Genomic DNA, 18846 nt, shown 5'->3' with positions numbered 1-18846 from the left:
TGTTGTACGTTCAGCATTAACCTTAAAACCAGTATACACAATAAAATATATATTCTTTCATTCTAGGTAACCATACCTTAACTAACTATGAAAATAGTATCTCAAGATGCACGCCAGAGAACTGCAACGATTACAGACACCATTTCTACTATATTAGAATCAGGGGAATTCGCGTTCGAAATCGAGGCGGGTTGATTTGCTTCGCTGATGATCAGATGTATCATTTTGATCGTTTCCTTTTGCTCGAACGTCGACACAAACATGAAGCAAACAATCACATCTCAAACCCGAATCTTAAAATCAACTGCATTCGTAAGCGAACAAATATCTGCCGATCGCTAAATAGCCCATGATCGATGCAGTTCTCTGGTGCATACAATTAAAAAGCTATACCCTGTAGATCAATCTCCAAACAGAAATTATTTCAAAATCGGATTTGCTTAAAGCATTACATTGTTGCTTCCAAATTAATTTTGTATGTTACAGTTAAGAATCATTCCGATTAAAAATATTTTTTCCGTAGCAGTTAAATTTTATTAAATAAAATTCTACAAACTTAAACGTCGTTTTATTACTTAGACTACTTTTTGAATTCCATCCGAATTGGTTCATTTGTTTTGGTTTGTAAAGCTACCAATCTCAAACAAAAAAAATATAAAAAAGCTTTTCGCCCAACGTGGGGCTCGAACCCACGACCCTGAGATTAAGAGTCTCATGCTCTACCGACTGAGCTAGCCGGGCAGTTGGCTGATTTGTGCCAAATACAAAGAAGAAATTACTTATAATTTTAATGGAAGTGCTTTATTTGATTATTTGCTTAGATATTATAGATTTATGTATTTTATTCAGACAATAAACATGCCTAAATGAGGTAAGACACTAACAGTTTTTGCTTGCCCCTAAACTGCGAATATTGAATATTTATAATAACGCTTCACTTTAAGTTGAGTTAAAAGCTTTCTTCAAAACCAAGTCCAACACATAATAAAAGCTGTGAACGGAAGGCTACAGCTGTCAGCAATCTTTTATTTTATTTTTATGTTTAAGAAATGTCACCTAAAATATATATTTATGAAATTTTGATATGTTTTTCAATTTGGTAAGGTAAAAAAACGACAAATTAATTAACAAAACTATAAACGAAGTGACAACATTAAGTGCAGAAAATCAAAGAATCTGTAAGGTACACAAAATTATGTATCAAAAGCATTACTTTTAACAAATTTTTCTGTACAACAGAATATATTTTTAATAATTAATAATAAAATGCAGCAAAAATGCATCGATTCCGATAACTGTAACTAGAATACTATGTGATATATATTTGCTCCCATTGGAACATCTGGCTGTTTTATTAAAGAATAAAATCATTTATCTTTTAAATGCAAAATATATTTACCAGATCATTTTTAAATCAAGACAAAGCCGCATTTGAATCAAAAACAATCACCACATTCAAAATAAAAAATCTATCCAGTCACGACCTCTTGGCCAAAACTATGTCATTATAATATCGAACAAATTGTATCCTTACTTAATAAAATCCTTTTGAACCCAACCGCATGCAACATAATAATACATTTTATAGAATAATAAAAAACTTGTACCTTTTACATGTCAGCTATTTTAAACTTTTCTGATATTGATATTGATCAAACTTATTTGAATTTAGCAGATTTTTGAATTATTTGTAAATTCTGAAAATTTACCGTTTTTTAACATAAATCCTGTTCATTTTTGCACCGATCATCCGAGATGAATGTGCGTTTTCGCATCTACTCAAATAGATTGTTAATGAAATTTGTATACAACTCCAATACTTGAAAGCGTTATGCATTGCGAAAAAAGGAAACATATGTCGAACAGATATACACCCAATACAAATTAGTACAAATATTTATTTAAATAATTTATTTTATAATAAATCAAAACAAAACTATGCATGTAGAGAATCAAAAATAATAACATAATGTTAACGCAAAAGGAGCAGACAGTGCATATCGGGGCGAAGATATCGGGGACAGATATCGGTGTTAAAAATTCATCAAATTGCGTCGTTATCGAGCACTGCAATCGCAGCATGTGCTGCTAAGTTATTTTTTAGTACTATTTTGAAGAACACATTTTTTATATTGTGCCGCGTTCATACAGTTTTACAGTTGAACACAATGAAACGATTAACGGACGAACGTACAAAAATTCTCTTCGAGAAGCTTGCCAAATAGTAAGTGCCGAGGACAACAATAAAACGCTTATTATTAATGAGTTTCTGCTCCCATTCAGCATTGGGCCAAATGTGCAACAATTAATTGATCGCCCCGATGGTACATATTGTTTCCGCGAGCATCGAGACCGCATTTACTATGTCTCCGAGCGCATCTTGAAACTAAGCGAGTGCTTCGGCTACAAGCAGCTCGTCTGCGTCGGGACCTGCTTCGGCAAGTTCTCCAAGACGAACAAGCTGAAGTTCCACATTACGGCCCTCTATTATTTGGCACCCTATGCGCAGTACAAGATTTGGGTGAAGCCCTCTTACGAGCAGCAGTTCCTCTACGGCAATCACATCCCCAAATCGGGACTGGGTCGCATCACGGAGAACGCTGGTCAATATCAGGGCGTCATTGTGTTCTCCATGAGTGATCTGGCACTGGGATTTGGGGTCCTCGCACGCTCCACAACTGAGTGCAAAACTGCTGATCCTCTGACCACGGTTTGTTTTCATCAATCGGATATTGGCGAATATATTCGAGCCGAGGACTCGCTGTTTTAGCAAAGTTGAATTAATTAATTAGCCTTTAGACCTATTAATTATTAACGACTAACATTAAATATTGTCTAGAATTTTAAAATCCAAATACAAAATCAAACTCAAAAATAAGCGAAATAAAAAACAAATCACGGCGACTGTGAAATAATCGATAGTTTTACCACAAGCAAAGCATCGATAATATCGACAGTGACATATAATTTTTGCAGTACGAGGAACGATCATTTGCAAGAATATTTGCTTAGATTATTGCACTTTTAGAAATTTCTGTTTTTATATATTTATCTATAAAATATATGTACATATCACAGCTAAGAATTGGAAGGAGATTTGCCTATTAATGTCATCAGAATTTAATTATTGATATTGGTCGACTCCCTAAACTACATAGATACGATTTTTAATAGCGAATATCATTTAAATTTTCTCAACTTGGGTATAATATATATATTATATAGTCAATAAACTTTTTATTTTTTGGAAAAAGTTCGAAATAAAAATCCGACTAAATGTTATATTTTATAAGAAAAAGGATAAACGCTAATTCGAATGCATATATTTAGCAAAAACAATTGAAATTACAAATTTCTTCGATTTCACTCAATTAGGGTTATCGTAGAATATCGCTAATAGTGTCAAACAACTGTGGCTACCGGCCGGCAGTGAGAAAGTCGTGACACGTAACGCGTACGAGAAAATACCGCACAAAAGTATCACTCATCCATATGTGCAGTTAGTTCATTGTTGTCGTTTGCAGACGGGCGAAAATAATAATAATAGTTAATGGCGCCACAAAAGAAAGCAGCTGCGATATGGCTGCTGCTGTTTCTGCAAAGCACTGCCACTGGTAAGTAACAAAAAGAATTCAATACAAAAAAAAAAACAATCCCTTTGCTGACTCAGCTTATTCTTTTTTTTATTTTACTTGTGCCTTGCAGTTTTTAGCGAACGAACGCGCGATAAAATGTACGAGCCAATTTTAGGCGCCAGCTGCTTTCGACGCTTGAACGGCACACATCAAACTGGCTGCTCCTGTGAGTATCTGGTGGGTGGGGAGGGTGTCCATGGCCAAAAGAATAATCATTTGCCTTTGCACCACAGCCACCTACTCGGGATCAGTTGGCGTGCTGCATTTGGTTAACGTCGATGCGGATTTGGAATTCTTGCTCAATAGTCCCCCGTCGCCGCCATATGCGCCTCTGATCCGCCCACATCTGTTTACGCGCGCGAATCTGCTCCGCCTGAAGGAGGCCGGTCCAAAGATCATATCCGTTGTGCTGCTCATAAATCGCACCGACAAAATGAAACAATTCTCGCATGAGCTCAATTGTCCCAATCAGTATAGTGGCCTCAAATTGAACCGGAGCATGAGCGAGACGGCAACATGTGATGCCAGTGGCAATGTGGCCAACACCTGGAATCGTTGGGGCACTGGCCTGCTGCACGAGGATTTCCCCTTTCCCATATACTACATCGGTGAGGACAAGGACATTTTCAAGCTGGAGGATTGCTTCGAGAAGTTCAACAATTTCAATTATGAGTCGCATGCGCTGCGCAGCCTTTGTGCCGTCGAAGTCAAGGCGTTTATGTCGGCCGCCGTTAACTCGGAGGTATGCATACGACGGACGAACTTCATCAATAATCTTGGCGGCAGCCGCTACTGTGATCCCATGGAGGGTCGCAATGTATATGCCACATTGTACCCACGTAATGCGTCCGAGAATGTTGAAGTCAATGTTGCAGGCAGCGAGAAGTTCATCATTGTCTCCTGTCGTCTGGACACGACCAGCATGTTCGATGGATTGGGTGCGTAGGCAAGGCAAGTAATAATTAGCAATTACTCACTGTGAATCTCTTCTAGGCATGGGTGCGATGGGTTCGCTTGTTGGCCTGGCAATTCTGACGCAGGTGGCGCATATGCTGCGCCTGCTTCTGCCCTCACCGGGTGCACTGAGTGATCGCCAGAGGAATGTACTGTTTGTGGTATTTGATGGCGAATCTTATGATTACATTGGCTCGCAACGATTCGTTTACGATATGGAACATTTGGCATTTCCCTCGCCCTCCACACACACTGCTCCCATTTCGTTGGAGAACATTGAGTTTATTCTCGATATTGGTGCGCTCGACGATGTAGCAAACATAAAGCTGCACACGCTGACCTCAACACCGCTGGCCAATCAATTGCTGCAACAGCTCAATCGATATGCGAAGAGTCCACGCTACAATTTCACCGTCAACATTGAGTCCAATGTCGGCTATCATATTCCGCCGACATCGGCGCAATCTTTTTTGCGTTACGATCCCAAATTACCGGTGCTAATCCTAAACTCAGTGCCTAGCAACAGGTACTATCATTCCATCTACGATGATCTGGAGAATGTGGAATTTACGTATGCCAATGCCAGCAAGGATTATACAACTCTGGCCGATATCGGCGACACAGCGAATATCTTCAACAGCAGCGCCCTGCAAATGGGGGTGCGCAATGTCTCCTCGATTGTGGCGATGACACTATATGAGATCTTGTCGGGCAAGCAGTACCAGGGCAGCTTGGTGGCAAATCCATTGTTGGCCGATGAGTTCTTCTACTGTTTCCTGCAGTCTTCCGATTGCCCGCTGTTCAAAGCTGCCTCCTCTCCAAATAGTCCAGCAGGTCCACAGCAGCCCCCTATGCGGTGAGAATTCCAATTACTTAAAATGTATAAACATGTATTAATCGTCTGCTCGTTATTTAGCTACATTAGTGTGCAAGGTGGTTCGCAGGAGTCGTCGGGTTGGACATATCGCATGCTTGGCTATTTGCTCTCGCATCCTCAGCCAGCTGTGTCCAAGGAAAATTGTACTCAATTGCCACTGTTCTTTTTTGCCGGATTAAATGGCACCGGCGAGTGTCGACTGACAACGCAGAATTACACACATGCCCTGAGTCCGGCATTTCTGATTGACAGTAAGTATACGGAGATACTCACTGACTGCAATTTAACGTTGATCTTTGATCTTTGTTTTGCAGACTATGATTGGCGTTCAGGTGATTACTCAACGTGGACTGAATCAACGTGGTCGCTGCTGAGCGCACGCATCTTTTTACGTCCGTCCAATGTGCATGAGATAACCACTCTAAGCATTGGCATTGTCGTTTTCATAATATCCTTCTGCTTGATATATATTATCAGTTCGCGTTGGGAGGTCCTTTTCGAGGATGTGCCGGCAAGCAACGCGGCGTAAGTTTCTCTCTTTATATTCATCATTCATATATATCTTCATGTATATAAAGTGGTTTCTCCTTGGACATGGTTGTTGTTCCACATTAATGCTATCTGCCCTCTTTTCATTCCTTATTTGTTAATCTTCAATTTATTTATATTATTTTTAGATTATTTAATTGATGTTTTTCAACTGTTTGGCCCTTCAACAAAAAAAAAAGAAAAAAAACAAGCTGTGCATGCAAATCTCACTTCAAAATACTAAGAGCAGTCCGATTCGCTCATAATTAATTTATTTATAAATATTAACATCGCTTGACTTGCAATTCTAGTTTGCCAACGCCAACGCCTTGTTAGTGGCAGGACACGCCAAACACAGAAGCACATGAATTATTTCATGGGAGTGAAAGCTGCAAGAGGGCAAGTAAAATTAATCGCAGACAGGAAGAATGTGCGCTTGATTCTGAAATAACTATTGTAATTACACTGTCTAGAACGACACACAAGAAGATAGGTTTCTTTTTTTTTAATATTCTTGATCTTGTATGATATAGACTAAAATACGCATATACAAGCCAAATGCCCACGATATCGTAAAACCTCTAACGAAAAGACACTACATTGATATTCCAATTAGTTACGTTAAGAACGCGTAAATAAAGATTTATTTATATGTATTTTTGTATTTTTAAAACGCAACTAGCAACTAATCTGATTTATTTGTATTATCGTTAATAATTAGCGGTAGAATTAAGTCTGTATTTAATGCATACAGCAGTTCGGTTCTAAATACTTTCTCAATTTAAATTAATACTACAGCAAAAGGGATGCATTTCTTGAGATCGAAATTTATTCGTGTATAATATAATATATATATATATAATAATAACAATAAATAAATAAAAAGTATACGCCAATTTCAATTTTTATTCTTAAAGACTGTAATTAATAATAATAATATTGGAATTGGCGTACAGGAGTTTGGTTTTAGATTGACATTGAAAATAATAATTAATTGAAATTAATATAAAATGAATATTAACGCATTTCCTGCTCTCAAAATTTATTCGTGTATTGAAAAGATCTTAACTAGACAAATAAAGTAAAATACGTTTAAGCCAATATCTATTATTTATTCTTAGTTAGCAATTCATCACAGTGCACAGTGCTCCTTATTTAAGGAGTAATCGTTCTAACAAAGACCAATATTTGAATATTAATAAGTTAAGTTAAGGTACACATAGCCAGCCCTGCCTCTGAAGATTAACAATGGAGTCAGCTATGACACGCTTGGAGCACTTCATATAGCCACCGCTGAGGAGCATGACGACAGGTATGTTCAAAGAACGAAATGTGCTAAAGACTAAGCGATCTCGCTCGATGACGCCCTCGGCAGTTAGAGCTAAATTGCCAAGGGGATCTCCCTTGAGGACATCGGTGCCGGCATTATATATGACAATGTCTGGCTTGAATTCAGTTAGCGCTTGCAGCAAGCATCGGCTCAGTTGCCTCAAATAGTAGGCATCCTCGGTTAGATGCTTTAGCTCGACACCGCAGCGTATGCTCAGTTTGGCCTCGTGATCCATTGGATAGACGAATGCATTGTACATGTCCAGGATGTATACAGAGTCCGTGTTCATAAAATCTCGCTCATGACCATTGCCCTGATGAGCATCCAGATCCACGATCATTGCGTTGCGCACCCTCGTCGGCTCCAAATCGAAGAGGCGGACAAGCAGCAATGTTATATCAGCATAGGGACAAAAGCCACCACCTTTGTTAGAGCAGCAGTGATGGAATCCACCGCCTAAATTGATAGCCCAGCCATATTCCAAGGCCAGTTTACCAGCCAATATTGAGCCGGATGCCTGATAACGCATCGGACGCAAATATCCGCTTTGCACCGTGAAATTGGGCATAAAGATCATGACGGGCACCTCGGCAATGCAGGCGACCTTGGCACTCCATTTGAGGGATTTTAAATATTTTCGAGTGTGCACTCGACGCAGTTGCTCCTTGGTAATCTCGACGGGGTCGTAGAATTGGCCGGCATTCAGCGACAACTCATCGCAGAGCAGCTGAAAGTAGTATAAATAAGAATGTGTTTTATCTATCTATGCACATAATATTTGTATTGACCTCTTGTATATGCTTGCCCTTTGCTGCATCGAAGGGATGAAGCTTCTCAAGGCCAGCGAAGCGCACGGAATAATTCTTGGAGTAAACTATGGGAAGCTTATCACTTTTCCCGACATCCTCGCACTTCATCCTCCAATCTTGTGCTCTCTTTTATGAGTTGCTTATTAATATTTGTGACACATCGGTGTATTTATTATAGTGGAATGACACGTTACATATTTTGAGACGCTTATACGAAAGCATCTTCCAAGCGTAATTCGTTTTTGCTTTAATTGGTTATCGCTGCATTACGTGTGCTTGGGTCTTGAGTGGATAAATATTGCATTCATTGGTTTTCTTTTTTCACTGAGGCAAGTCACGATTTTTTTTGTCAACCTGGAAAATTGGATTTTAGGTTTCGAGCTTTCGTAAAATATACTGTTGCAATAATCGAGTCCTTATGTCTACAGTGCAGGAACTATTATTATCGATAACACAATGTGTTTAATGAGGTTGCGATGCAATTAAATAAGTCGATAACTATCGATGCAACTGGCTGTAAGCGCTAACAGAAGCATTTGAATATTGTCTGTCTACTGTTAAGTAGCATTTTCGGTTCTATAATATACTGTACGATTGTTGAGGCTTTGCAAAAGACGATAATTGTTTCTCAAAGGCTTGCCACGGTCGTCTGCCAACAACCACAGGTTTTGTAGCTATAATAATGTTTTTATTAACGGTTAAATATATTTTGGAAGGACTTGCAGCTTACATTTGTTTTTAATACTTCTACAGGCTTTGGGAACACATACCAGTTGACGACCTCTGCGCATGGTGGTGCTGTCAGTGATCCTAAAATGTAAAGTGCAATTACGGCATCCATTTGGGAACTCGATTTGACTTGCAAACCTTTGTAGGTAAAAAATTCGGTGCATTTTACTCCAGCTAAAATATCACTTAATGAAAATGTTCCTTCAATTGTTGAAGTTTTATTGAAATTCCTGACAAATCTCGATTTATTAAAGACTTCGTTCAGGACCCGTGGTTTTAATGTGGGACACTAAATATCACAAATACATACGTATATTTAACACTAGTATTCTAACATGTTGTTTTATTGTTTTAGTATATACATACCACAAATTTATTTTTTATTATAATATTAAATAAAAATATACAAAATTCGGAATAAAAAAAAAAATAAAAAACTAAATAAAAAAAAAGCCCACCAAGACTGAATTAGGAATAGTAAATAACATTTCCATAAATTCAAATATTTAAAACAAAACAAAAATTCCATATATATATTACAAATTAAAATGGACAGTAATTGAAAAAAATAAAACAATAAGGCGGGAAAAAGTTGGAAAATTTTTGGCTGTGGTGTATTAATATGTAACATTTAATAATATAGAGAAAAGAGTACCTCCGACCAATAGTGAACAAAGTTATATTTAGGGTTGTAGAAATAGTTAAAAGAGACATAAAAATGAAGACATCATAAAAAAAAGCATAACTCTGCGATAGAAGAATAAGAATTCCAATTGAAAAAATGCAATTCGTCGTTGCTAGTTTTTATATAAAGAAGACCATTTAAGCTTATACATCTGCATAAAGCTAGCAACGATATCAGCTAAAATTATCTACATATCCCTATTTTATATTATTGATTATATCGTTATATTAAAGAAAAGAAAAATACAAATTAAATGAACAGTATTCAAAAACACGACTGACGGAAGATATATAGAAAAGTTTGGTGATGAAAAGGTCGTAAAACAGCACCCTATAAAGCGGAGTTCATTCTGGGATACCACTGGATAGTGATATCAATTGTTGTACAGAAAATAACAAGGCCATTGACTGTATGCATAATTTACAATGAACTTAAAGTGACCTATTAGTAGTAAGAGTCATAAATATGTATATTGAAGACAGGCTTACCTCAACAATATTGACCATTATTGCCAGTACAACAAACCCATCCCAGGAGCACAGGGCATTCTCCTTGAGAGCGTATGCTATATTTTGATGAATAATATGCAGTTCAGCATCATATCGCGTGCAGTTTATCGAATGTTCAGATCCCTTCTTCTCTGGCGAACCCCAATGAAAATGAAGCTGCACAGCCTTGTAGATACTTTTGAGCTTACATCCGCAAACCGCTGGTTGACTACAGTCTTCTGCGCAGGGTATTGACATCTTCAGGGTATGCCCATTGTTGGTCAGTTTTAGGGGACGGGACAAGGCCTTGTTGTAGTTAATGAAGATTAACTCTGACGCCGTTGACTTGACCGCCTAATATTTAAATTACTTATGCAATTTAAAGAAGGTAAATATTGTGTGAAGCACTTACTTTGGCTGTAGTTAGAGCAACGGGCGATTGTTGTCTGCCAGTGTTAACATTCCAGTCCTTTCCGTTTTGATCGTAGTTAAAATGGCTTAACCTTGCAAAATTTCCAAGTACACCATTCATTTCGAAATCTGTACCGACTTATCTAAATGAATATGTATGTGGTTTTAATTGGGTGTTGCTAAGAAACAAATAAAAAATATGTGAAACTCAATTTCGAATTTTTAGCTGCATATGTCAAATTTATTCAGTTGGTATTTTTTGTATGATTGTTTTCCTTCTTTTTTTTTTGCCAGTAGTAGTAGTTGAATTAAATGTATATTCAATTAAATCCATTTTTAAATTTATATCAGAGTTCTCTGGAAGACTGGCCTTCCATTTATTTCCTGCGGATTACGGTAGTTGTTTATCAAAGGAAGACTGCGTTCGTCTAGCAAATCCCAAAATTTGGCGATCTGTCGTCTAGGTAGTTTCACAGAGTCCGAGAACACAGTCCAAGTAACAGATTCGGCGCAGTCAGGCGTAGTCAGTGAGCCTGTTTCACAATATAAAATATATAAATATATGTGCATAATAGTGGGAGTGAAAAATCTTAGTTGAATGCATACCATTATATGAGTAAAACCTTCCAGTAGAACTGTCTCCCAATAGATCGTTCATCGTTAGTCGCCCAGCTATCGATGTACTTGATTGGTATTCAATAACTTGAGGTAATCGATCTAAGATTCGGTTAAGGCCAAAATGCGTCGAGATCAGTGAAGGTACAGCCTGAAGCATGACACCCAAAACGGCAAGACCATCCGAACGCAAACTTGCTTCGGCTACCGTGGCATAACGAACATTCTTATGAACAATGTGCATTTCGACGTCGTAGCGTTGACCATTGATGAGATGCTCGGATCCACGACTGTTGGCCGAGCCCCAATGGAAGTGCACGCTCTGCGCTTCAAAGGTGCCTGGCAACAGGCCGCCCTCGATGAAAGCACGCTGTCCGTTATTTGTGAGCGGCAAAACAATGTTCGCTGAAGTACACTTTAATACTGTAATTACGGCACTGATAAATCAAAATTACTGCACACCTGTATGTCCATTGTTTGTCATCATCAGAGGTGACTGCAAGGCCCGATTGTAGTTCGTGAATCGAATTCGCGGAAAGGGTTTGCGAATAGCCTGTGAAGAGGTAACTTTTCTAAAAATCGTCCAGTGTTGTGAAGGCTTATGCTACTCACAGTGTTGTCCGCCAATCTAATTGGAGATTGACTTTGGCCAGTTTCGCATGTTCCCTCCCAATCGCTGCCTTGTTGGTCGTAGTCGAATTGTCCACTCGCCTGTTTGGCTGCCAACAGTAAGAACTGCAGCAAGATTACAAGTCCCCGACGGCTTAAGATACACATTTTCTGTATTGATGTGTATGTAAAAGTTAAAGTTAATTTCTGACGATTTGCACTGAATAACCCTTGCTGGAAGACTGCAGTAATTGTGCAATGGGACGCAGCAATTTATAGGCGCAGAGACTGCTTGGCTGGAGCTTCTTCAAAGATAAGAATGCCGTTTCTTGCTTAGCTCTCCTCAAACCCGGTTGCAAATTTGCATAGAAATTGCAACGTGTTCGACATGTTTGAATTTTGTCCTCATCACTGCCTCAGTTAGCGACATTAGTGCCCCTGACACTGGTGCATCAAACTTATTTGCAATAAAAGAAAGAACTGTAAAATCTGGTTCTAGCTGAGTGCACTTCGAAAAGTTTTCTTTTGATTGGATTAGCCATTATTTATATAATTATATAAATTTATATATTTTGCAGCCTAAAATAATCGAAGTAAATCAATAAAATAAATTTAAATTGTACTATTATCAGTTGCACAAGTACCGCTGGGCAAAAATTTATTATGCCATTATGCCACATATATATATATATAGAAATAAGTTTTTCTTTATTAATAATTACTATTTTTTAGGGAATAAAAAATAAAGTACCGGCAGTTTTAATATTAGTTTGTAATTATATCAAATATTAATGATGAAGAGCATGTGAAAATTAGTTAACTTCCTTATCATTTATTTATTTAGATAATATAGATTCAATTAAATAAATAAACTAATTTAGGAAGTTAAAAATAAAATAAAATATAATTAAAAATAATTGAGTTAAATTTAAAAGGAGCAGTTAAGTTAAAACTTAAAATGTAATAAATTATATAAAATAGCTGGCTGTATTAAGACGTTAAATGGTCCAATATGTATCGCAAGAATTGGAATTGGGACACCCATAAAAATGCAATCGGACCACAATTTTTAATGATTTGTATCTCTAATCAGAAGGAAAATAATAATGTGAATGTTAATTAATAAATTATCTATAACGTGAAAATTCGCTACTACTAGTAGTTCGTTTTCGCATTACAGATAATTTATTGAATTCTGTACTTAAAAAGTCGTTAAATGTAATTAACAGATACTTGCACAACTTTGAGTTCTTATCTTATGCAAGCTAGAACGGCTGTCAAAAAACGTTATGGTATATTTTCAATGCTCCTAAATAAAATCTCAAGATCAAAATACGGTCCAAGCTGTCCTATGAACATGTGTTATTTATAGATTTTATCATTATCTGGACAGAAATATTTGGTAGAAGTAATGGAATTTTAATATTCTCTTTCGCATGTCGACGCATGTGGAGAAAAAGTAAACCACACTTTCTATCGATACATACATAGTTTATTGTATAAAAAACATTTTTTTACCAATAGTGGCACTTCTATAATTTTTATATAAATTATTAAAATTCAACTACTCACTCACTTGTTTAGCTATAGTATATACTCATAAATCAATCTCGAACAAACTCACCCGCTACGTGTGCTAAAATGTTTCTTACATTTCTATGCCGATAGTTTCCAGTATTCAGTTTGCATAATTTTCAGTTTGTTATTTTGATGCCCGTTTAATACATTCGAAATTACACTGGCCGATGCCGTAACTTATGTATGTATGTGTCTGTACCTGTGTTCAAGCTGGTATTTGGGAACTGTATTCCAAATTTGAAGTCGCTAGCTCCTAATGTCTCTGAAATCCGCTTGTTCATACAGACGGACAGACAGGCTGACACCTCAATTGTATTTAAAAACCTGACCGAGCAATATGACATATTATTTATGTCCAAAGTTGGTCTTTTCATCTAAAATGATAACAGGTATCGGAACGCGAATTTAAATTTAAATTCGTTTCGGTTTGATATCCTGTTGGCGACCTATCCCTTATAAATATTATGTTGCAATGTTCTTCAAGATATGGCTATTATATGAGTGGCTTTTCTACTAATGCTACCACTAATAAATGCCATGATTAAATGGATGTCTTCGAAAGACTCTCTTTAATGTTGTTCGATGTAAGTGACTGAGCAAATTACAATGAATACAAAAGATACATATTGTAGTGCGCTTGTCTAAGTTGCTAAAATGTTATGCCTAAGGTTATGCTGTGGTTTTTCGTATACCAAGCCGAGATTTTGCCGACACCCTCTATGAGATAAAGTAGTACAAAGTCGAGCCGTTTTTGTTAGGTTTCTTACAATTTTACTTATCGACAATTTTTACCGATTCTGTCTGAACCCATTAAAAATTGGTAAATGTATGTAACAAGCAGAAGGAAGCATCTTCGACTCCACAAAGTACATATATGTCTGTCTGTCTGTATGAATACGCAGATCTCAGATCTGTAAGAGCTAGATACTTCAAATTTATAATGTAGGTTCTCGAATACTTTGCGCAGATGAAGTTTGCTTTATTTGATCGATAACTGCCTTCGTTTCTCGAATATCGATACATTTAAATTTCCGATAGCAATAAATTCTACAATTTTAAAGGCAGAATCTTCTAATTAATACATAATATGCGCACATGCATATTATTATTGATCAACTGCCCAAATTTCATCGCATAGGAAAGACCCAAGTTATAGTCGAAAATATTAGTGCGCTTGACTAAGTTAATAAAATGTTATGCCTACGAATATGCTTCGGTTTTTTTTAATACCAAGCTGAGCTCGTGCCGATGCCCTCATTGAGATATAGTACAATGTCGAGCCCTTTTGGTAAGTTGATTACAAATTTTTCTGATAGCTGCCCTTGACTTTTTATCTGCCGAAAGGGATGGTCATGCGATTCCCATCGACTTTGGTTTTTTTTTTCTGTTTCATGGACATAGAAAAGTTACACGTGGACGCGATGTACATCATCCTTAACCCGAAATTTTTTTAACTGAAGGAATAATATAATTGCAACCGGCCAAAAATTCTTTATGGGCACGTGCGTCTCCGACAAACAAAATAAATATATATAAATATATTATCACTAAATATATGTAAATACGATAATAAAACGTGACCGATTTAACTTCTGAAAAAAAAAATACATATGTTTTTGCACAGTCAAGTGGAGTTTTCCAGCGCCAACCGCCATCGCCAGCTCGGCTCCACGGTACAGTCACCGCTGCACCACGGTGGTATGGCGAGGATTGAGGCTTCCCCTACGTCTACAGTGTCGATTCATCAAGCGATCCGGCATATATGCATACAATTTGCATAACCTTAACTCATTTTTAATAGTGTATTGAACATTTTTTTTTTATTATTTGTAATATAAAACATAAACAAAATTTAATAATAAATAATTAAAAATTAAATTAATTTATTATTACAATTATTCAAGTGCATATAAAGTGAAATCAAAATATGAACCATTTTGAGTCTAATTGGTGCAAACAAATTATACTAAAAAAAAAAAACAAAAAATTGTTCGAACTATAACCGCACGCGATATATTTTAATTAGTATTGTGCACAGTGAACACGTAGCACAAGGATCTTTAAGGAACCCCGAACTGATCGGACCGAACTTCAACTACAGAGTTTATGTCAAACACCTGATACTTAACTTGCTTCGATTAATTATCCTCGCTCTCATCCTTCTCTTAATTGACCCCATTTCTTTGTTTCTTAGTTAATATGGCTACCCCTTGGAAAATTTTGAAGTACACACTTCATTTCTAAACTATAAACTTAATTTCAAATTTTTTAGGTGCATATGTCAAATTTATTTGGTTGGTATTTTGTTTTTTTTTTTTTTTCTTATATATTTTATTTTTTTTTGCCAGTAGTAATAGTAGTCGATAATTTTGTATTTTCAGTGAAATCCGTTTTTAAATTTATATCAGAGTTCTCTGGAAGATTGGCCTTCCATTTATTTCCTGCGGATTACGGTAGTTGTTTATCAAAGGAAGACTTCGTTCGTCTAGCAAATCCCAAAATTTGGCGACCTGTCGTCTAGGTAGTTTCACAGAGTCCGAGAACACAGTCCAAGTAACAGATTCGGCGCAGTCAGGCGTAGTCAGTGAGCCTGTTTCACAATATAAAATATATAAATATATGTGCATAATAGTGGGAGTGAAAAATCTTAGTTGAATGCATACCATTATATGAGTAAAACCTTCCAGTAGAAATGTCTCCCAATAGATCGTTCATCGTTAATCGCCCAGCTATCGTTGTACTTGATTGGTATTCAATAACTTGAGGCAATCGATCTAAGATTCGGTTGAGGCCAAAATGCGTCGAGATCAATGAAGGTACAGCCTGAAGCATGACACCCAAAACGGCAAGACCATCCGAACGCAAACTTGCTTCGGCTACCGTGGCATAACGAACATTCTTATGAACAATGTGCATTTCGACATCGTAGCGTTGACCATTGATGAGATGCTCGGATCCACGACTGTTGGCCGAGCCCCAATGGAAGTGCACGCTCTGCGCTTCAAAGGTGCCTGGCAACAGGCCGCCCTCGATGAAAGCACGCTGTCCGTTATTTGTGAGCGGCAAAACAATGTTCGCTGAAGTACACTTTAATACTGTAATTACGGCACTGATAAATCAAAATTACTGCACACCTGTATGTCCATTGTTTGTCATCATCAGAGGTGACTGCAAGGCCCGATTGTAGTTCGTGAATCGAATTCGCGGAAAGGGTTTGCGAATAGCCTGTGAAGAGGTAACTTTTCTAAAAATCGTCCAGTGTTGTGAAGGCTTATGCTACTCACAGTGTTGTCCGCCAATCTAATTGGAGATTGACTTTGGCCAGTTTCGCATGTTCCCTCCCAATCGCTGCCTTGTTGGTCGTAGTCGAATTGTCCACTCGCCTGTTTGGCTGCCAACAGTAAGAACTGCAGCAAGATTACAAGTCCCCGACGGCTTAAGATACACATTTTCTGTATTGATGTGTATGTAAAAGTTAAAGTTAATTTCTGACGATTTGCACTGAATAACCCTTGCTGGAAGACTGCAGTAATTGTGCAATGGGACGCAGCAATTTATAGGCGCAGAGACTGCTTGGCTGGAGCTTCTTCAAAGATAAGAATGCCGTTTCTTGCTTAGCTCTCCTCAAACCCGGTTGCAAATTTGCATAGAAATTGCAACGTGTTCGACATGTTTGAATTTTGTCCTCATCACTGCCTCAGTTAGCGACATTAGTGCCCCTGACACTGGTGCATCAAACTTATTTGCAATAAAAGAAAGAACTGTAAAATCTGGTTCTAGCTGAGTGCACTTCGAAAAGTTTTCTTTTGATTGGTTTAGCCATTATTTATATAATTATATAAATTTATATATTTTGCAGCCTAAAATAATCGAAGTAAATCAATAAAATAAATTTAAAATGTAATATTATCAGTTGCACAAGTACCGCTGGGCAAAAATTTATTATGCCATTATGCCACATATATATATATAGAAATAAGTTTTTCTTTATTAATAATTACTATTTTTTAGGGAATAAAAAATAAAGTACCGGCAGTTTTAATATTAGTTTGTAATTATATCAAATATTAATGATGAAGAGCATGTGAAAATTAGTTAACTTCCTTATCATTTATTTATTTAGATAATATAGATTCAATTAAATAAATAAACTAATTTAGGAAGTTAAAAATAAAATAAAATATAATTAAAAATAATTGAGTTAAATTTAAAAGGAGCAGTTAAGTTAAAACTTAAAATGTAATAAATTATATAAAATAGCTGGCTGTATTAAGACGTTAAATGGTCCAATATGTATCGCAAGAATTGGAATTGGGACACCCATAAAAATGCAATCGGACCACAATTTTTAATGATTTGTATCTCTAATCAGAAGGAAAATAATAATGTGAATGTTAATTAATAAATTATCTATAACGTGAAAATTCGCTACTACTAGTAATTCGTTTTCGCATTACAGATAATTTATTGAATTCTGTACTTAAAAAGTCGTTAAATGTAATTAACAGATACTTGCACAACTTTGAGTTCTTATCTTATGCAAGCTAGAACGGCTGTCAAAAAACGTTATGGTATATTTTCAATGCTCCTAAATAAAATCTCAAGATCAAAATACGGTCCAAGCTGTCCTATGAACATGTGTTATTTATAGATTTTATCATTATGTGGACAGAAATATTTGGTAGAAGTAATGGAATTTTAATATTCTCTTTCGCATGTCAACGCATGTGGAAAATAAGTAAACCACACTTTCTATCGATACATACATAATTTATTGTATAAAAAACATTTTTTTACCAATAGTAGCACTTCTATAATTTTTATATAAATTATTAAAATTCAACTACTCACTCACTTGTTTAGCTATAGTATATACTCATAAATCAATCTCGAACAAACTCACCCGCTACGTGTGCTAAAATGTTTCTTACATTTCTATGCCGATAGTTTCCAGTATTCAGTTTGCATAATTTTCAGTTAGTTGTTTTGATACATTCGAAATTACACTGGCCGATGCCGTAACTTATGTATGTATGTGTCTGTACCTGTGTTCAAGCTGGTATTTGGGAACTGTATTCCAAATTTGAAGTCGCTATCTCCTAATGTCTCTGAAATCCGCTTGTTCATACAGACGGACAGACAGGCTGACACCTCAATTGTATTTAAAAACCTGACCGAGCAATATGACATATTATTTATGTCCAAAGTTGGTTTTTTCATCTAAAATGATAACAGGTATCGGAACGCGAATTTAAATTTAAATTCGTTTCGGTTTGATATCCTGTTGGCGACCTATCCCTTATAAATATTATGTTGCAATGTTCTTCAAGATATGGCTATTATATGAGTGGCTTTTCTACTAATGCTACCACTAATAAATGCCATGATTAAATGGATGTCTTCGAAAGACTCTCTTTAATGTTGTTCGATGTAAGTGACTGAGCAAATTACAATGAATACAAAAGATACATATTGTAGTGCGCTTGTCTAAGTTGCTAAAATGTTATGCCTAAGGTTATGCTGTGGTTTTTCGTATACCAAGCCGAGATTTTGCCGACACCCTCTATGATATAAAGTAGTACAAAGTCGAGCCGTTTT

General features: G+C 36.6%; 6 protein-coding genes and 1 non-coding gene across 15 annotated transcripts; 2 read left to right on the top strand and 5 right to left on the bottom strand.

Annotated features, from left to right (window-relative positions):
* Nucleotides 1-668: 668 nt before the first annotated feature.
* Nucleotides 669-741, bottom strand: Trnak-cuu. The gene has a single exon. It is a non-coding gene; the product is annotated as a tRNA-Lys (tRNA).
* Nucleotides 742-2067: 1326 nt separating this feature from the next.
* LOC6563682 (60S ribosome subunit biogenesis protein NIP7 homolog) lies at nucleotides 2068-2943 on the top strand. The gene is made up of 2 exons (XM_001990831.2): nucleotides 2068-2224; nucleotides 2284-2943. The coding sequence occupies exons 1-2, from the start codon at nucleotides 2169-2171 to the stop codon at nucleotides 2768-2770; spliced, it is 543 nt and encodes a 180-aa protein (XP_001990867.1). The 5' UTR covers nucleotides 2068-2168; the 3' UTR covers nucleotides 2771-2943.
* A 533-nt stretch (nucleotides 2944-3476) lies between these two features.
* On the top strand, nucleotides 3477-6650 carry LOC6563683 (nicastrin). 3 transcript variants are annotated; one of them, XM_032736753.1, is made up of 7 exons: nucleotides 3477-3614; nucleotides 3706-3801; nucleotides 3869-4573; nucleotides 4629-5445; nucleotides 5506-5717; nucleotides 5781-5991; nucleotides 6144-6650. In XM_032736753.1, exons 1-7 carry the CDS (start codon nucleotides 3551-3553, stop codon nucleotides 6154-6156), a joined length of 2118 nt encoding a protein of 705 aa, XP_032592644.1. In that variant the 5' UTR covers nucleotides 3477-3550; the 3' UTR covers nucleotides 6157-6650. The 3 variants fall into 3 exon arrangements, with proteins under 3 accessions (XP_032592644.1, XP_043071707.1, XP_001990868.2); XM_001990832.3 differs by having other exon boundaries at nucleotides 3512-3614; nucleotides 6306-6650; XM_043215772.1 differs by having other exon boundaries at nucleotides 3502-3614; nucleotides 5506-5991.
* A 435-nt stretch (nucleotides 6651-7085) lies between these two features.
* On the bottom strand, nucleotides 7086-8241 carry LOC122322354 (histone deacetylase 11). Its single transcript, XM_043215773.1, has 2 exons — nucleotides 8113-8241; nucleotides 7086-8051 (listed from the first exon to the last, which is right to left on the bottom strand). The coding sequence occupies exons 1-2, from the start codon at nucleotides 8239-8241 to the stop codon at nucleotides 7203-7205; spliced, it is 978 nt and encodes a 325-aa protein (XP_043071708.1). The 3' UTR covers nucleotides 7086-7202.
* A 179-nt stretch (nucleotides 8242-8420) lies between these two features.
* LOC6563684 (carbonic anhydrase 2) lies at nucleotides 8421-10628 on the bottom strand. 7 transcript variants are annotated; one of them, XM_032736758.2, is made up of 6 exons: nucleotides 10448-10628; nucleotides 10036-10389; nucleotides 9001-9151; nucleotides 8864-8943; nucleotides 8726-8807; nucleotides 8421-8487 (listed from the first exon to the last, which is right to left on the bottom strand). In XM_032736758.2, exons 1-6 carry the CDS (start codon nucleotides 10565-10567, stop codon nucleotides 8483-8485), a joined length of 792 nt encoding a protein of 263 aa, XP_032592649.1. In that variant the 5' UTR covers nucleotides 10568-10628; the 3' UTR covers nucleotides 8421-8482. The 7 variants fall into 7 exon arrangements, with proteins under 7 accessions (XP_032592649.1, XP_032592647.1, XP_043071709.1 ...); XM_032736756.2 differs by having other exon boundaries at nucleotides 8864-9151; XM_032736757.1 differs by lacking the exon at nucleotides 8421-8487 and having other exon boundaries at nucleotides 8493-8807.
* Nucleotides 10629-10658: 30 nt separating this feature from the next.
* On the bottom strand, nucleotides 10659-11986 carry LOC6563225 (carbonic anhydrase 7). Its single transcript, XM_001990835.3, has 4 exons — nucleotides 11674-11986; nucleotides 11524-11614; nucleotides 11053-11466; nucleotides 10659-10979 (listed from the first exon to the last, which is right to left on the bottom strand). The coding sequence occupies exons 1-4, from the start codon at nucleotides 11836-11838 to the stop codon at nucleotides 10789-10791; spliced, it is 861 nt and encodes a 286-aa protein (XP_001990871.2). The 5' UTR covers nucleotides 11839-11986; the 3' UTR covers nucleotides 10659-10788.
* A 3660-nt stretch (nucleotides 11987-15646) lies between these two features.
* On the bottom strand, nucleotides 15647-16807 carry LOC6571332 (carbonic anhydrase 7). The gene is made up of 4 exons (XM_043215771.1): nucleotides 16533-16807; nucleotides 16383-16473; nucleotides 15912-16325; nucleotides 15647-15838 (listed from the first exon to the last, which is right to left on the bottom strand). The coding sequence occupies exons 1-4, from the start codon at nucleotides 16695-16697 to the stop codon at nucleotides 15648-15650; spliced, it is 861 nt and encodes a 286-aa protein (XP_043071706.1). The 5' UTR covers nucleotides 16698-16807; the 3' UTR covers nucleotide 15647.
* Between the last annotated feature and the right edge of the window lie 2039 nt (nucleotides 16808-18846).

Source organism: Drosophila grimshawi, unplaced genomic scaffold, assembly GCF_018153295.1.
Source record: "Drosophila grimshawi isolate 15287-2541.00 unplaced genomic scaffold, ASM1815329v1 contig_59, whole genome shotgun sequence".
Classification (NCBI taxonomy): Eukaryota; Metazoa; Arthropoda; class Insecta; order Diptera; family Drosophilidae; genus Drosophila; species Drosophila grimshawi.
The sequence above is the reverse complement of the archived record's forward strand: the minus strand, read 5'-3'. Positions and strand labels throughout refer to the sequence as shown.

Excerpts from the sequence above, each read along its gene's own strand:
- LOC6563682 (XM_001990831.2), top strand. The coding sequence starts at position 2,169 with ATGAAACGATTAACGGACGAACGTACAAAAATTCTCTTCGAGAAGCTT. Across the intron at positions 2,225-2,283 it reads TTCGAGAAGCTTGCCAAATA|CATTGGGCCAAATGTGCAAC; the intron begins GTAAGTGCCGAG and ends GCTCCCATTCAG.
- LOC6563683 (XM_043215772.1), top strand. The coding sequence starts at position 3,551 with ATGGCGCCACAAAAGAAAGCAGCTGCGATATGGCTGCTGCTGTTTCTG. Across the intron at positions 4,574-4,628 it reads CAGCATGTTCGATGGATTGG|GCATGGGTGCGATGGGTTCG; the intron begins GTGCGTAGGCAA and ends AATCTCTTCTAG. Across the intron at positions 5,446-5,505 it reads CCACAGCAGCCCCCTATGCG|CTACATTAGTGTGCAAGGTG; the intron begins GTGAGAATTCCA and ends CTCGTTATTTAG.
- LOC122322354 (XM_043215773.1), bottom strand. The coding sequence starts at position 8,241 with ATGAAGTGCGAGGATGTCGGGAAAAGTGATAAGCTTCCCATAGTTTAC. Across the intron at positions 8,052-8,112 it reads AGGGCAAGCATATACAAGAG|CTGCTCTGCGATGAGTTGTC; the intron begins GTCAATACAAAT and ends TACTACTTTCAG.
- LOC6563684 (XM_032736755.1), bottom strand. The coding sequence starts at position 10,567 with ATGAATGGTGTACTTGGAAATTTTGCAAGGTTAAGCCATTTTAACTAC. Across the intron at positions 9,152-10,035 it reads TAATGGTCAATATTGTTGAG|TGTCCCACATTAAAACCACG; the intron begins GTAAGCCTGTCT and ends TGTGATATTTAG. Across the intron at positions 8,808-8,863 it reads TAGAAGTATTAAAAACAAAT|CTACAAAACCTGTGGTTGTT; the intron begins GTAAGCTGCAAG and ends ACATTATTATAG.
- LOC6563225 (XM_001990835.3), bottom strand. The coding sequence starts at position 11,838 with ATGTGTATCTTAAGCCGTCGGGGACTTGTAATCTTGCTGCAGTTCTTA. Across the intron at positions 11,615-11,673 it reads TTAGATTGGCGGACAACACT|GCTATTCGCAAACCCTTTCC; the intron begins GTGAGTAGCATA and ends ACCTCTTCACAG. Across the intron at positions 11,467-11,523 it reads GACAAACAATGGACATACAG|CGAACATTGTTTTGCCGCTC; the intron begins GTGTGCAGTAAT and ends AGTGTACTTCAG.
- LOC6571332 (XM_043215771.1), bottom strand. The coding sequence starts at position 16,697 with ATGTGTATCTTAAGCCGTCGGGGACTTGTAATCTTGCTGCAGTTCTTA. Across the intron at positions 16,474-16,532 it reads TTAGATTGGCGGACAACACT|GCTATTCGCAAACCCTTTCC; the intron begins GTGAGTAGCATA and ends ACCTCTTCACAG. Across the intron at positions 16,326-16,382 it reads GACAAACAATGGACATACAG|CGAACATTGTTTTGCCGCTC; the intron begins GTGTGCAGTAAT and ends AGTGTACTTCAG.